General features: G+C 36.8%; 1 protein-coding gene across 2 annotated transcripts in view; it reads left to right on the top strand.

Moving 5' to 3' along the window:
• RB1CC1 (RB1 inducible coiled-coil 1) overlaps nt 1–14,569 on the top strand; it is a gene marked incomplete at its 5' end in the record, with an annotated part of 57,689 nt that overhangs the window by 5,377 nt on the left and 37,743 nt on the right. For both annotated transcript variants that reach the window (XM_084279910.1, XM_084279911.1), the window contains 3 exons: nt 8,589–8,791; nt 9,848–10,280; nt 13,031–13,201. In XM_084279910.1, coding sequence (XP_084136036.1) covers nt 8,589–8,791; nt 9,848–10,280; nt 13,031–13,201 — 807 coding nt within the window. The remainder of the gene's footprint in view (nt 1–8,588; nt 8,792–9,847; nt 10,281–13,030; nt 13,202–14,569) is intronic.

Raw genomic sequence — 14,569 nt, forward strand, 5'->3', positions numbered from 1 at the left:
AATCTGCCTTAAATCCAAGCTTTGTCTTTCTACTAATTTTAGAGACATTAACCAGCCTTACAAGAAAAGCAGAGTGGCAGTACTTGATGGAGGTTTTTTGTCTGTTGTAGTTATTTAGGGTAATTAATTAAACTGGTATTTACCACTAATACATCATTAAAATGTTTTGTATTGGGAAAATAAATACTACAATCTAAATCACTGCTCCTGATAGTCATGCCTATTCTTGTCAGCAATAACAAACAGTAGAATATAACTGTGAAAAAGGAGGGGAGAAGACTTGATAGCTACCAGTTTAATTGCTCTCTTTTCTGTTCTGAGGATATACAGTATGATTTCTATATTCAGACTTGATATGAAATTGTATATAGCATATGAAATAGTAAAAATTGCATAGAAGACAGCTGTTACCTTACTATGCAGGAATTCTTGGTGATCTCTAGTTCCTTGTGCCCAATGTCTATCTTAATAATAGGAAAACTTGTGTTGAAGATGATGGGTATTTCAGGCTGTGAAGTTCTTATTTCAATCTTGCTTCTCCCTCATTTTAAACCTGCCTGGAAACTGTTGTATTTAATCAAGTTTTTTAGCATCTTGAACTGTATATTCCTTGGCAACTATGCTGTAGAACTGTGTAAGAACTGGTGTTTTTTTTTTTCTACCTTACATTATTTCAAACCTTACTTGTACTGTGGAGAAAAGTGGGAAGATATTTCTGATCTGTACTTTGTCCACATAGGTATATAGCTTTCAACGTTTTTTCCACAATAACAAGTAGTTCTAGATTCTCCTTTAAAAGGTATTTTTATTAATCCATGCCTTTATTTGCACTCCACTGTTTTTTGCCTATCTGAAGCTGACCATTAATAATTTAAATTTTTCTTTTGCTCAGGACTTTCCCCCCCATAATTTTCCTGTAACCTTAGTTATTATATGGGTGTACAAAGAAGTCATCTTTTAGTTCACAGTAGAGTCCCTGGAATACTTAGAGCCTTTTGTTCATATATGTATAGGATAAATAAGAGAAACCTTTTTTTTTTGTCAATTTAAACTAATATCTTGAACTTGTATATAGCTATTTTTAGGGTTTAATACCACTTAATTAAAAATTATTCCTCTGAGAAACTTACTACCTCCTGCTTGGTTTTCCACTGTACTGTAATTATTACATCAAGAGATCTAATTTTTCTTTTCTTTTTTTTGCTTTAATGGTTTTAACATCTATACAGATCCTGTTGATTACACAAGACCTCCTTATGTAGATAGAATTCACAGTATAAGGACTTGGTAGCTTGAAGGAAGCTGTCTGTTGCCTTAAGCTGTTCCTTTACCAATTAAACTGAAATTCTTGTTGTAGGTTTTGTCACATGTGACAGAATGTCTTTGTTTTATAAACTTTTTTTATCAGGTTCTTTTTGGTCAGTGTTCATTGCAACTACTGTCTGGCTTTTAAATCTCAGTTAAACCAACTTTCTAAGCCTGTTTTCATTTTCTGTCCCAGTACCCTGTTTTTCCTTTTGACTGAAAACTTAACCTTTGAGTCTGTGCCTAAAGGGTCACAGCTTGCCTTTTTTACAGCTAGCCTAGTTTCCCACTTCTCTTCCAGTTCAGCTGTTTTGGCCTTCACCAGTATGTGGACAATGAGGAGGACAGAGTGTTTACAAAAAGTTACACACACAACAGCTTAGGAGAAGACAAGCTGTTCTCTAAACAGCATATTGAGCAATAAAATGTGTTGAGTGAATCTTGTCTGATCGTGTGTCTTTTAATACTATGACTTAAAATACTTTTTGGTATCTTAGCCTTTAGTAAAGAATTATGTTGGGGTTTTTAGTGATCTAACTGAACTTCCAGTATTATTTGTCCCAGAATAAGGATGTTGGTAACTTGAACTTCTTGTTATTGGATATGTTTCACATTTCATGTGATCCTGTTGCTGTTGTCAAACTGTCAATTCTGGTCAGTTTTATTTTGAGAGATGGGAATGAGGATGAGAAACTGTGGTTGTTCACTTAATTGCCTAAAACTCATGGCTGTAGTCCTTGTACCTAGATCATTTTTGTCTTGGTTCCAAATGCTTCATAATACTGAAGCCAAGAAGTATAGTCATGCTTCCTGAAAGCTGCCTATCTGCTGTTAGGAAAAATACTCTTTCACTTCTGCTATAAAGCTGTTTCTGACCCTCTGGAAAAGAGTAGCTTTAAAATTTTATGTTAAGTTGTAATTACTGTAATGGTTGTGTAACTAAATTACTGTTACTCATTCCTTTTGGCTGAATTATCAGTCTAGTAGTCAGACATACTTCTAGTTCCTCCACAGGGGTCCAGAATTCTTTTTAACTTGAATTAGTGATCAATCTGATAACCTGACCTAGCTTTATTACTTTAAACATTTAAAATGGAGTAGGTGTTGGCAGTGTGGTATGCCAGAAAATAATAGCATTTATTTTGGCTGGTCTCTGTAACCAGAACTGTTAGATTAAGCTTTTAGAAAATTCACCAGGAGAAAGAGACCTGAGTGGTTTGGGATCAGGATGGTGGAAGTTATCACTTCCTTTGTACCATGGGTTCGTTTGCTGGCTGTGGTGGCGTATGTCAGCTTCTCAGTATTTTTTTGGTGTTAAATACTGTCACTTCCCCTTGCCTGTTTTTAATGGAGTGAGGAGCTGGTGAAAACAGTACTGAAGAAAAAAAAAATCATTGATCTATGGCTTACAGAATGACTTGATCTCTTATGCTTATTTCATAAGTACTTTCCAGTTCTGTAGTAGGCTGTAAACTCTGTGGATGAATGTCCAAAGGATGCAGGCACCAAAAATGACCAATGTTAAAGGAAAAAGGAATAATTAGCTGTCTGAGAGAAAATGCCATGAAATATAAAAGTCTCCCTCTCAGTGAAGCTAACTTACCTAATTACAGGTTTTAAAAGCTGAAATCTTGACGGTTAATCAGTAACTTAAATGTTTTAACTGGAGGTGTATGCATTAGGGGTAATGGTTTTGGTTACTAATATTGGTAAGCAAGGTGATGGTTACCCTTTGCAGAAGCTGTTAAGAGTGTATGGGCCTGTGTAATTACACCTGAAGGATATCTTTTTCTTTGGTGGTGGGTTGTTTGTTGGTTTTTTTTTTTTTTTGGCCCAAGGTTGATTTTTAGGATGACTGAAACCTATGAGGTGTCCTTTTTACAAGATTTTGGACACATGGCCATAGAGGACTTTGATGACTTGTTTCCTTTTACCACAGGGTTGTAGAGAATGGAAAGAACCCTTCATTTCCTGAGAACTTTTGTTCTTTAGAGGTAAGTCCAAAGACCACTTCAGGCAAACAGACCTTCCCCAGATTCTTCATTCAGATGAACAGAATTAGGACAGTAGGATGCAAAGACAAAGTTTTGAAATTGATGGGAGATGCTTTACCAGTTATTCTCTATGTACTTTGCTGCTTCTGATTTTTTGATTGAAACATACTGAACAGGAGTTACTGCAGTCAGAAGGATTGCCTTCATTTAAGTGATGTTGTTTGAAGAAAATAGTAACTCCCGCTAACATTCTATACAAGCACCCAGCCAAAGAGGAAAAGTCTTTCTGGTGAGCCTATTGAACTTTTTGACAAATTCGAAATTGAAGATGCCTTTATCTGTCTTGCTGTTCTGTTGAAGAATAAGGTTAGCCTTGGTTTGTCTAGTCTTTTACTGGTATTGGTGCTTCTTGAGGTCAATGTTCCAATGGTGTGATAAAGCTGTTGATGTCCTAGGTATGCCCATATAGCTGAGTAAGATGGACATAACTCTACAAGGCAAATGAGGTTAATTTTTATGCTCTGTGAACTATTGGGTGTCTGCCAATTACCCTTGAGTAGATTTGTGAAAAATCAGTAACAAAAGCAAGCCTGTTGTTAGACAGGCTTAATTTTCAGTGCTGGAGCTGGCACCTCCACTAAGAAGTGCGAAAGCGTATGTTGAATTGCAGGCCTTTATTTATATGCCTGACATAGCTGAGTTTTTAGACTTTACTAATTTAGCAGAGAGCTGCTTGGTGGTTTTTTTTCTGCATGCAGACATAGCAGATATGTGGAATAGATTGGTCTTGATCCTTCTAGAATAGTTTGAAGAGGTCTCCTCACAAATGTTGTCAAAAGAGTTGGTGAAGAACAAGGCAAATCACTCAAAGATGTACTTCAGTAGTGATGGAATAATAAGGATACGTGTACTTTTAAATTTCTTAACTACTTTCAAGCTGCATAGATATTTCAAAAGGAGCAGAAAGTTTAACTGCTTCATCTTTTTGCTACGCACCCTCACGTTTTGGAAGCAGGGGTGTAGGATTGATAAAACAGTGCTTTCTTCTTGACCCTGACATGCAGTATTAAAAAATCAGTGTAACACAGTGTTCTTGTTACCTGTAGTGGCATCTGTCTAGTAAGATTGAAAGCGTTTTGATAAGTGGACAAATAGTTATTCCATGTGGTTTGTACTTTATTATAACAGTCTGCTTGGACCTCTTGAATTCAATGTAATATTCCTCACTATTTGAATATAATGAGCTTATTTCATGATACTGCTGAAGGAACCAGCATCAGAATCAGTACTGAGCTCCTGCGGACTCTAATTTCCTCCAGGTTCATCTGTGCAGAGAGAATTCTGTGTTCCTCAGAGGTTGGTATTGGGACTGGTTCTGTGTTAATGTTTTTGTCAGAGACATTGACAGTGGGATCAAATGCACCCTCAGCAAGTTTGCCAACGACATCAAACTCTATAGTATGGTTGTCATGCTGGAGGGAAGAGATGTCATCCAGAGGGCCCTTACTGTGTCCAACTCTGGGGTCCCCTGTAGAAGACAGACGTGGAGCTGTTGGAACGAGTCTAGAGGAGGGCCACAAAGATAATCAGAGGGCTGGAGCACTGGTCCTATGAGGACAGGCAGAGAAAGTTGAGTTTGTTCAGGCTGGAGAAGAGAAGGCTCCAGGGAGACCTTATAGCAGCCTTCCAATAACTGAAGGGGCCTACAGGAAAGCTAGAGAGGGACTGTTTACTTGGACTTGTAGTGATACATGGGGCAATGGATTTAAACTAAAAGTGGGTAGATTAAGATTAGGTGTTAGGAATAAAATACTTACTGTGAGGGTGGCAAGACACTGGGACAAGCTGCCCTGAGAAGCTGGGACTGCCCCCTTCCTGGCAGTGTTCAAAGCCAAGTTGAATGAGGCTTTGGGCAACCTGGTATAGTGGAAGATGTCTCTGCTCGTGGCAGGGGGTTGAAACTAGATTGTCTTTGAGGTCACTTCCAACCCAAACCAGACTGTGATTCTATGATTGCCCTTACCACCCAGAGAGAACTTCTTTGGCACGTGGAATGCACATGTAAAAATAACTTTGGGAGGATGATAGTATGGAATGCTTGCATATGTGCATATGTACCCTGAAACATGGGGGTCTCTTTAGTTGTGCAATTTGACTTTAGTATATCAGCTTGCCCTTAACTTTTTGAAAACATATTATTTGAAAGCAACTTAGCTATGTTTTCAGGCTGATGAATTTTGAGCTTAGCATTAGTTCGGGCTGAGCTCTAAACAGTTCAGGAAAACAATCATTTGTGGCTCAGTATTGTCTTTGTGATTGTGTTCACAGAGGGATTTTTTGCTGTCATCTTCAAATCTGGGCATACAATAATGAGCTCCAGCTCATCTGTCAGTGAATATCTGGTTGAATACTTAAATAGCACTGGGGTGTTTTTTATTTTTCTGTAATGGTTCTTTTGGGCATGTCTCTGTTATATGACAGATCCTGACACTTAATGGAATGCACTTCTGTTTACTTGGTTTCTAAAAAAACAAAATAAGGAAATACTCATGTGCAACTCTGGGATACACTGATGTTTACCCTCACGTTTCTAGGAGTCATACTGCTATGACACAAGCTTCTGGTTTGTCAAAGTCACCACACTTTAGACCCCTAGATGCAGAGTGTCAGTGCTGCTTATCAATAGTGTCGCAAGTGATCTTAATTGTAATGATTTTTTTTCCCTTAGTAAAGTTTTGTAACTTGTGATTTCTGTTTTGTATTTTTGTTGAGGAAACAACCTGGTTAAAACTAAAATCTGATGTAGACAACACTTAGGTTGTTAAGGGAGCATCAACAATAGCATGTAATAAAGCTTCATAGGACACACTACATTGTAACTTACAATTTATGTTATGAATAGAATAAATGGATCTAAAAATTGAGCTAAAAAACAGCAAGCACTGGCCTTTAGATATGAGTATGTCTCACGGTGGAAGATTTGGTCATATCAAGTCTATCAATCTCATTATTACATGATTGAACTCTGCCAGCCAGTGTAGATGAGCTTGTCAAAAGGAAAATAGAACTAACAAAAACCTCTACCCAGGGCCTTTAAAGAAATAATTTTGTTTGGAGGTAGAAGTACAGTTGTTGCTTTACCCAGCAACCTGCGATACTCATTTGAAGGAATTGCATGAAACCCCTTTATGATCATTTTGATGTTGTAGATGGCTTCTGTTGTTTTAGTCTTCAAACTAACTTGTGCTTTGCATATGCTCTCACATCTGGACTTACTACCAGTAGATTGGTTGACTTTGGGAAGGTAATAGTGTTTGAGAGTTGAAAGTAAAATGCTTGTGTGTATTTCCAGGACATACATTAAAACACAATGAGGACATTCATTCACCTTTTCAGCTTCGTTTTTTCTGGTGTATTGTTTAGATATCTTAAGGTAAAACAGACTGTTCTATTGGCTCTTAATGTGATACTTGAGGAAGCAGTGTTTTTATATGCTCTGGAATTTGCCTTAGTAACTTATATACAAAGTGAATTTAGGAAAATAATATAAAAAAAATTGTTCAAGCTGTCAATGTTGTATATGTGAATCTACATTATATAGCTGAAGCAAATGAGTTGCAGGTTTTGTCACTCTCTGGATGCTGTCCCAGTTGTGTTATCAGTTGATTTTGAGTTAGGAAGTGAGAGCTCATGCAGCAAATAAAATAATTGTCCTTTCAGACTGGAAATCCTTATTCACATGTGCACAGAAAGTGACCAAAGTTCAGAAAACGAGGTGACAAGTAATGCCTTTACTGCCAAGTGATAAAATTTGTAATAGCTTTTGATTTCTGTGAAACTGTGTGTGTACGTGTGTTCGTATTTGTCATTGGTCTGCTGATAGCTTAAATACCAGTAATTTGACAAGTGGTGGAATTTTGTTGTGCTCCTTGAGACAAGGCTTGGACTTTTTTTTTTTTAAAAAAAAAAAGGATGTTCATAAATTTAAGGTTTTGGCAATATTGATTCTGAAATATTTGGATAAAATGCTCTGCAGTTTTGTGGTTTATTTCAGGAGGATAAGTGTTGGACTTCATTTTTTTTTTTTGGGTGTATGCATATGTGCTGCTAACCATGTGTTCTGCAGCAAAAGCATTCTGAAATATACTGACATGCTGGGTTTTTAACACTGCTTTCTCACTGTCTTTGTATAACTTGTTTCTCCATACATAACTTTCTCACTTGTGCTGTAGCACAGGAAAATTATATGTTCAGTCCGAGTTCAACAGTATGCTCAACCTGCAAGAAGTCATGAGCTTTTCTTTCTAAGAGTCAGTTGATACTAAAACCCAACATACAAGGAGAACGTTTTCCATGTAGTATGTTGTTTGTAAAGTATTGAGCTGAAGGGTTTATTGTATGACTTTTGGCTTTACTTTCTCATTTTGGTGTTTGAGTAGTAGGCCCTTTGAGGGGGAAAGTGGTTTTTGAAGTTTGTAATCTTAATGTAGCTACTCTTCCTGCTAATTAGAAGTTTGGAGTTGAATATAATAGGCATTACTGTTTGTGCACTTTCAGGAAGAGATGATACTTGCCATACATAGGCCTCTCTTAACTACTAAGTTGAGTGGTAATTGAATGGTGGTAAAATGCTTCTGTGTCATCTTTAACAGAAGAAAAACTTCCACATTGGCTTGCATATGCCAAGATTCAAGGAGTGTGTTAGAGCTTTGTGGACTCTCTGTACTGCTTCTCATCATGTTGCATTGGGTTTGTTAATCAATGGGAGGCTTCTGTTAATTATCTTTCCTGCTGTTTTCCTCACGCATCTCTTCTTGTGACTGATGCACCTACACTTCTGCTGACTGATCCTGCAAGTCATTGTCTTGTTCTGAGCTTCTGCTTGACACATTAATAGTTTTCTCCTTAATGGACCTTGTCTGCAAGCTCCTATCAGATCAGTACAAATGTTGTTGCTCATGTATGCATGCACTGAATATTTTAGATTTGGAGCATTTAATTAATTTTACAAATTCCTTTGGAACTGCAATTTTCACCTGCCTGTTTAAGAAGTTTCTCAGTAAATCATTCATATGTTTTTTGTCATCTACTTGAATTTTTTTATTTAAGAATAAAGGAAGTTTTGTTATTTTTGAGGAAGTTTTAAGGTGTATAACTTTTTAGCTATTTAAACTTAACACTTTTCACATTAGTGTTTTCTAAATGTCTCACTTTGCAGTTAGTATATAAAACTTTAGTAATAATCTGGAGTGATTTGCATTTTGATGGATTTTTTTATATTTTTCCCAGGAAATGTATGAGGTTGCCAAGAAACTTTGCTCCTTTTGTGAAGGACTTGTACATGATGAACATCTTCAGCATCAAGGCTGGGCTGCCATAATGGCCAACTTGGAAGATTGTACATACTCTTACCAAAAGCTACTTTTCAAGTTTGAAAATGTATATTCAAGCTATTTGCAGTCCATAGAAGATATCAAGTTGAAACTTACACAGTAGGTTTGCCATTAACCTTCGGCTTTGGTCTCTGAAGTTACTATATCTCAAACTTACCTTCTTGAGCGTTCTATGTCTGGTGCTAGTTCTAATTAATCAAGTATGTACTTGTCTGAGTATATGTCAGGGAGGACATTCTTTTTGTTCTGTGCTAGTAATTTTTTAACTGACGCTTTTTCCTTGTATTCATCAGCACAAAGAACCTGTATTGAATTATGTGAATGATATGTGTGTTAATGAACAGCTGGTTAAGTGCTGGAGTCCTTCCAAATGTGCATTAGAAATGGTTAGATAATAAATTAGATGTTAACATTATTAAATACATACTGGCGCTTTTTAATTATTTGCTTTTTAATACACTTGAGGTGATATTACGTATGAAATAACACAAGTTTTGTGTGTATATATGTACCTTTGAGGGTGTGTGTATGCTTGTATCCTGCAAACTCTGGATATTATTTCAAGGAAGGTCTTTGATATCCAGAAATACATTTCTGGACATTATAGTGTTCTGAAATTTCCATGAGTGCATTGCCTAATAGAATGTAAGTGAATGTTGGATACTTAAAGAAATGAAGCATAAGTATGTTTGACCTTTAAAAAAATTGAAAGTTGAAATTCATAACTTTTCCAAATATATAGAGAGTACTCACTCTGCAGAAGTAGTTGGCCAGAGGGTGCTCACTCTTTGCTAATAGTCACTGATAGCCATGCAGGTTGCAAGTGTAAAAGTCTGAGTTATATGTTTAAAAACACAAAAGCGCATGTCTCAGTATCAGACTTTGCTGTTTTTCATTATACTAAGGACACTGGCTTACTTGGAAGTCTAGGAGCTCGTATTCTAGCAATGGAAGACAGCAAAAATTTAAGTACCTTGGCTGTCCTCTCATAGTGTTGATACAGAACACAGCATTTTGACAGGGTAGCTACCCTCAATTCTAGAGTAAATAGTATTTTACAAGTGGCTTGTATCAAAGTTTTTGGGTTTTGTATTTTTTGTCACATTCACTTCTAGATGCTGATGTTGTTTTTCTTTTCACCCTTTTTAAAAAAAGCTTGGGCTCTGCTGTTTCTGTCATGGCCAAGATACCGCTGCTGGAGTGCCTAACGAGGCATAGTTACAGAGAGTGTTTAGGAAGACTGGATTCTTCAACTGAGCATGGAGGGGCAGAAAGTGAAGAAACTGAGGATGGGAAGTCTGCTGAATTGGTGGTTTATTCTGAAATACCTAAAGTGAACAGTAAATCAATGTTAGCTTCGTTTTGTAAGTCAGTTGAACATTCAGCCTTGGAAGGCACAGATCCTGAAAATGTAAAAGATAAGGAATCTGGTCCAGGTGCTGCTGTCCAGGACAACGAAACATCAGTAGAATTGAAAGATGATGAACAGCCTTCCTTCAATGTGTCTTTGTTAGACTGGATAAATGTTCAAGATAGACCTAATGATGTGGAATCGCTGGTCAGAAAATGTTTTGATTCTATGAGCAGGGTAAGTTAACAGGTTTTTTTAAAAATCAAGTTGTATTGCATTGAATGTTGCCACTTATGCTGGTGCTTCTGAAGTGACTCAGCTTTTTGTAGTTCCTTGTTTCTCAGATAACTTTCAGCATGAAGAGCAAAGCAGAGGCTGGTGGAGGGGTGTGGAGGGCTGAGAAGTATTTTTAGGAGTTCTTGAGTGTTAAGAATTTGACCTTCAGAAAATGTATAATTTCACAATGAGTGCTTGTGACAGAGAAAAATGAAAAACAAACATGTTTTAATTAAATACTTATTGTACCTGTTTTGATCAGCTTGTAGTCTTATCTGCCTTGTCACATGTTTTAGACTATCTACTAATTGTGTGCTTTTTCTATCCTTGCCTTATTTGAGACTAGTCAGAAATTTTTTAACTGTTGTATTTGTTTTGAAATTTTTTTGTAGGAAAAAGTGTGATTGGCTTCTGTAAAAATAGTGTGGTGTTTTGCTTTGTGTGGGTTTTTTCTGGTGTGGTGTTCTTTTTTTTTTCTTGGCATAAGCAGAATTGGCAGGTAGGGAAAATGCTTTAGTCAGACTGTTCTGGCCACCACTAGAACAACTGTGATTGATCAATCTTGATCTATTTTGGTTCACAAAAAACAAAGCTTTGAAGTAATAGGTCAGTGTTTTCCTAAGGAAAACATTCATTTGCTCTATTTTGTTAGCAGCACAAAGGATCGAATGTTTGCCTGCCATTGATTTCTAATTGGTTGGAAAACACAATTGGCCTGTAGGTGAAAAAGTAAAGAAAAACCTTAAACTTCTTGCAACACAGTTGTGTTTGTAATTTTTACTTGAGATGATACTTAAACATATCAAGCTAGAATAAAACAGCATTATTTGTGCTTTCCCCATGTTCTTCCTATGCCCTTTCTGTCTTGGAAATATGAACTGTACAGAGGGTTTGTGATTGTAGTTCTTACTTGAAACTCTGAATTCAGGTAAGGCTTTCATGAAAATGTAAAGAATCAGAGAATCAGCTTTCTACTGTTAACAGTGGTAGTTTGGGCAGAACCAGTGTGATGCACAGAGTGCTGTTGGGTATATGGTTCTTCTAGCCTTTATGTTCTACTAAATGATGCTTCCAATTGCAGAAACCAAGGCTGCAGTAAAAGTTGTGGGTAAGTAGGAGCTAACCAGGTGTGTTTGAGTGCTGTCATAGCCACTTAAATAAAAGGCTAGAAAAGAAAACTTAGAAATGAGGAGAGCAATATTATCTACCAGTGAAAGTAGGGTTGAGTGCTGCAAATGCAATTAGGTCAAAGATGAGATAAAAGGAATGGATGGAGGAAATAAATTATAAGATGGAATGAGATGAATAAATAGTCTTTTTACAGAGAAAAAAACCCCAGTTTGTGAAAGTAAGAAGGTAAAGAAGAAAACTCACATAAACCTTTTTAGTATTTTGTCTGTTAAGAAACTGTGCTGGATGCTGCAGGGGAGTAATTGAGGATGCCAGGAGGAGTATTCCTGAGTAGGATGGCAGTCCAGGTGATGCTATAAAAACAATCTGGTTTAATCCTACGGACTACTTTTATTATTGTTGGTTTTAAGATTGACAATGCACTTGAGAGAAACTAAGATTCTTAAGACTATTCATAACATGTGGCCTTTCCCATTTTCAGAGAACTTTCATGTATTTTTTTCATGTTGTTAGTCTAATTAGTTGCTTATTCTGATAAATTCTGGACTAATTACCATGTTTTAATACTTTCCTTTGTGGTCCTGTTTGTTTGCTTGGTTTTGGTTGGGTGTTGTGTTTGGAGAGAATGAAAGACTTATTCTTTGCATTTGTTACTTAATTCACAATGCTTTTCCTCCACACTTCTCTCTATACCCAGAGGGGAGTGTCCAGGATAAAAAAGTGCCGTCTGTGAAAGCTTTTATACTGTTAAATAATAGATTGAGGGGAAAATAGTATGTTATTTATGTTTATATATTATATAAAGTGACTTCTTGTTTGAGGGTTAATTTGTGTGCTAAGTAGCATACAACCTGCATGCTGACAAAAAAGGCAGTGATACGACAGCTAATAGGACCTCACAGGGCAGTGAGTGTCCTTTTCACTGAATACCCACACAGTAAATGGTATACTGTAAGTGTTTGGGGTAAATTTGGCCAAATTTTTTCATACCCTAACACCTAATGCCTCTTCCTATTATCTGAAGCAATATATTCCAGGTTTACACTAAGATTTGTCCCACATAAGCTGTTGCAACTACCTATGTTGGCTTTAGAAGTAAAGATTCTAACTTATTTCACTACTCTTACAGTGAAACTTGAAGAGAGCCACCCTTAGTAGCTGTAAATATCGTTAGCCTCTTAACGTTTCAGATTTTTTTCCCATAGTGGCCTATGAAGGAATATGATTAAACAATTTTTCAAGTGTGTTTTTATTAGGCAAAACATTAGTAAAAAGTATTAGAAATGTATTGTTTTTCTATAGCTTGTTTTCCAGTTACTTAGAACGGATCTGCTTGTCTAAGGAATGAATGAAGTAGTGTGATGTCTGTGATGGTCTGGTTGGAATACTTCAAAGAAATTCGTGCTGTGATACAAAATCCACAGACTAATTAACTCAAAATTCTGAAAGAGATGACAGATGCAGGCACATGTTACATTAAAAAAAAAAATAATGAAGTGTTAAAAACTCATGTAGCTAGCTCGTGTCATCTTTCAATATGTCAACTGCTGATAAACATTTTTTTATTTTTACTTTTTAAGCTTGATCCAAAGATCATCCAGCCCTTTCTGGCAGAATGTCGACAAACGATTGCCAAACTAGATAATCAGAACATGAAGGCTATTAAAGGCCTTGAGGATAGGCTCTATGCATTGGACCAGATGATAGCAAGCTGCAGCAGACTGGTGAATGAACAAAAAGAACTTGCTCAGGTAATACTTATTTGTGTGCTTGACATTAGAAGATGGTAGATTTTTTTTGATTTGTGTATGCTGTTAAAGACTACAATGAAACAACTGTATGCCTTAATGCAAGGTAATTTATGAATTTATCAAACTGGACATGCTCAATAGGTGCTATATTCATAACAACTTGGTATTTGGTAGTTTTTACATCTTATGGTCCAACTACCACATTAATTTAAATACTTTTTTTAAACATCAATCTAGTTGAAAATGCAGCAGTGGATGGGGGACAGTACCAGAACTTAAGTATAGGGTTTACATTTATGTTGCTTTATCTATATTGGTAAAAGTCACTCTACAAAATAAAAATGTCTGTCTTAAAATATCCTAGATGTAATGCACTAGGAACATGAAGAGCTGTAGGTCGCTGCAGCTTTGTCAACTGCATATTAATCGGTATTTCTGTCCACATTTTCTTGGTTATCTTTAATACCAATTCAGTCAGCGTTCTCACAAAAACACCAGTGTAAGATTGCTGTCTTCTGAGATACATTAGGACATGGCATTCTTTTTCTGGGATGTAATGCATCTAGTTTATATTTTAAAAATTAGATTTTATGTGTATGAGTAAGAATTGCTTAGAAAACAATAGAATTTAAATATTAACTAAAAGAAAAAAACTAAAATATCTTTTAAGGTGTTTCTTATTGTCTTAAGGTGTATTTTGTTAAATCTGTTTTGTTGTGGTTCTGCCCCCAGCCAGTAGCTGGGCACCACACAGCTGCTCGCTCTGGGGGAGAAGGGGGAAAAGGGAAAAGAAACCAAAAGTGAACTTCGTGAATCAGTATAAGGATAGTTTACTAAGACAGCACAGAGAGAAATAACAATAATAGGACTTTTATAGCAAAAAATACATGAAGCTGGTGATAATCAAATGCACCTTCTCACTGAACCACACAACTCAGGTCGTACAGCTCAGAGCTGACCTGAAGCTGGACTCCCCCCAAAAACTGCATGTCCTGGAGCTGTGTGCCCCTCCCCTCACCAGTCCCCATTTATGCAGAGCATGATGTAATTGGCATGGAACACCCTTGTTGGCCAGTTTGGATGACCTGGCCCAGCTCTATCCCCTCCCAGCTTCCTGGGTGCCCACTGCCACCTTATTAGCAGGGAAGTAGGAGCAGCTGAAAAGTCCTTGACTGTTTAGCAACAACTAAATCATTAGTGTGCTATCAGCACTGCTGTCATCCTCACTCCGAAACATGGCATTCCACTGGCTGCTAGAAAGAAATTAACTCTATCCTGGTAAAACTGGGACATTATCCACCCCTAGATTCAACGTTTCCCTTAGGCATGACCAGTTTCCTGGTTTTTGTCACACACACAAATATATAT

Source organism: Gallinula chloropus (assembly GCF_964237585.1).
Source record: "Gallinula chloropus genome assembly, chromosome: 2".
NCBI lineage: Eukaryota > Metazoa > Chordata > Aves > Gruiformes > Rallidae > Gallinula > Gallinula chloropus.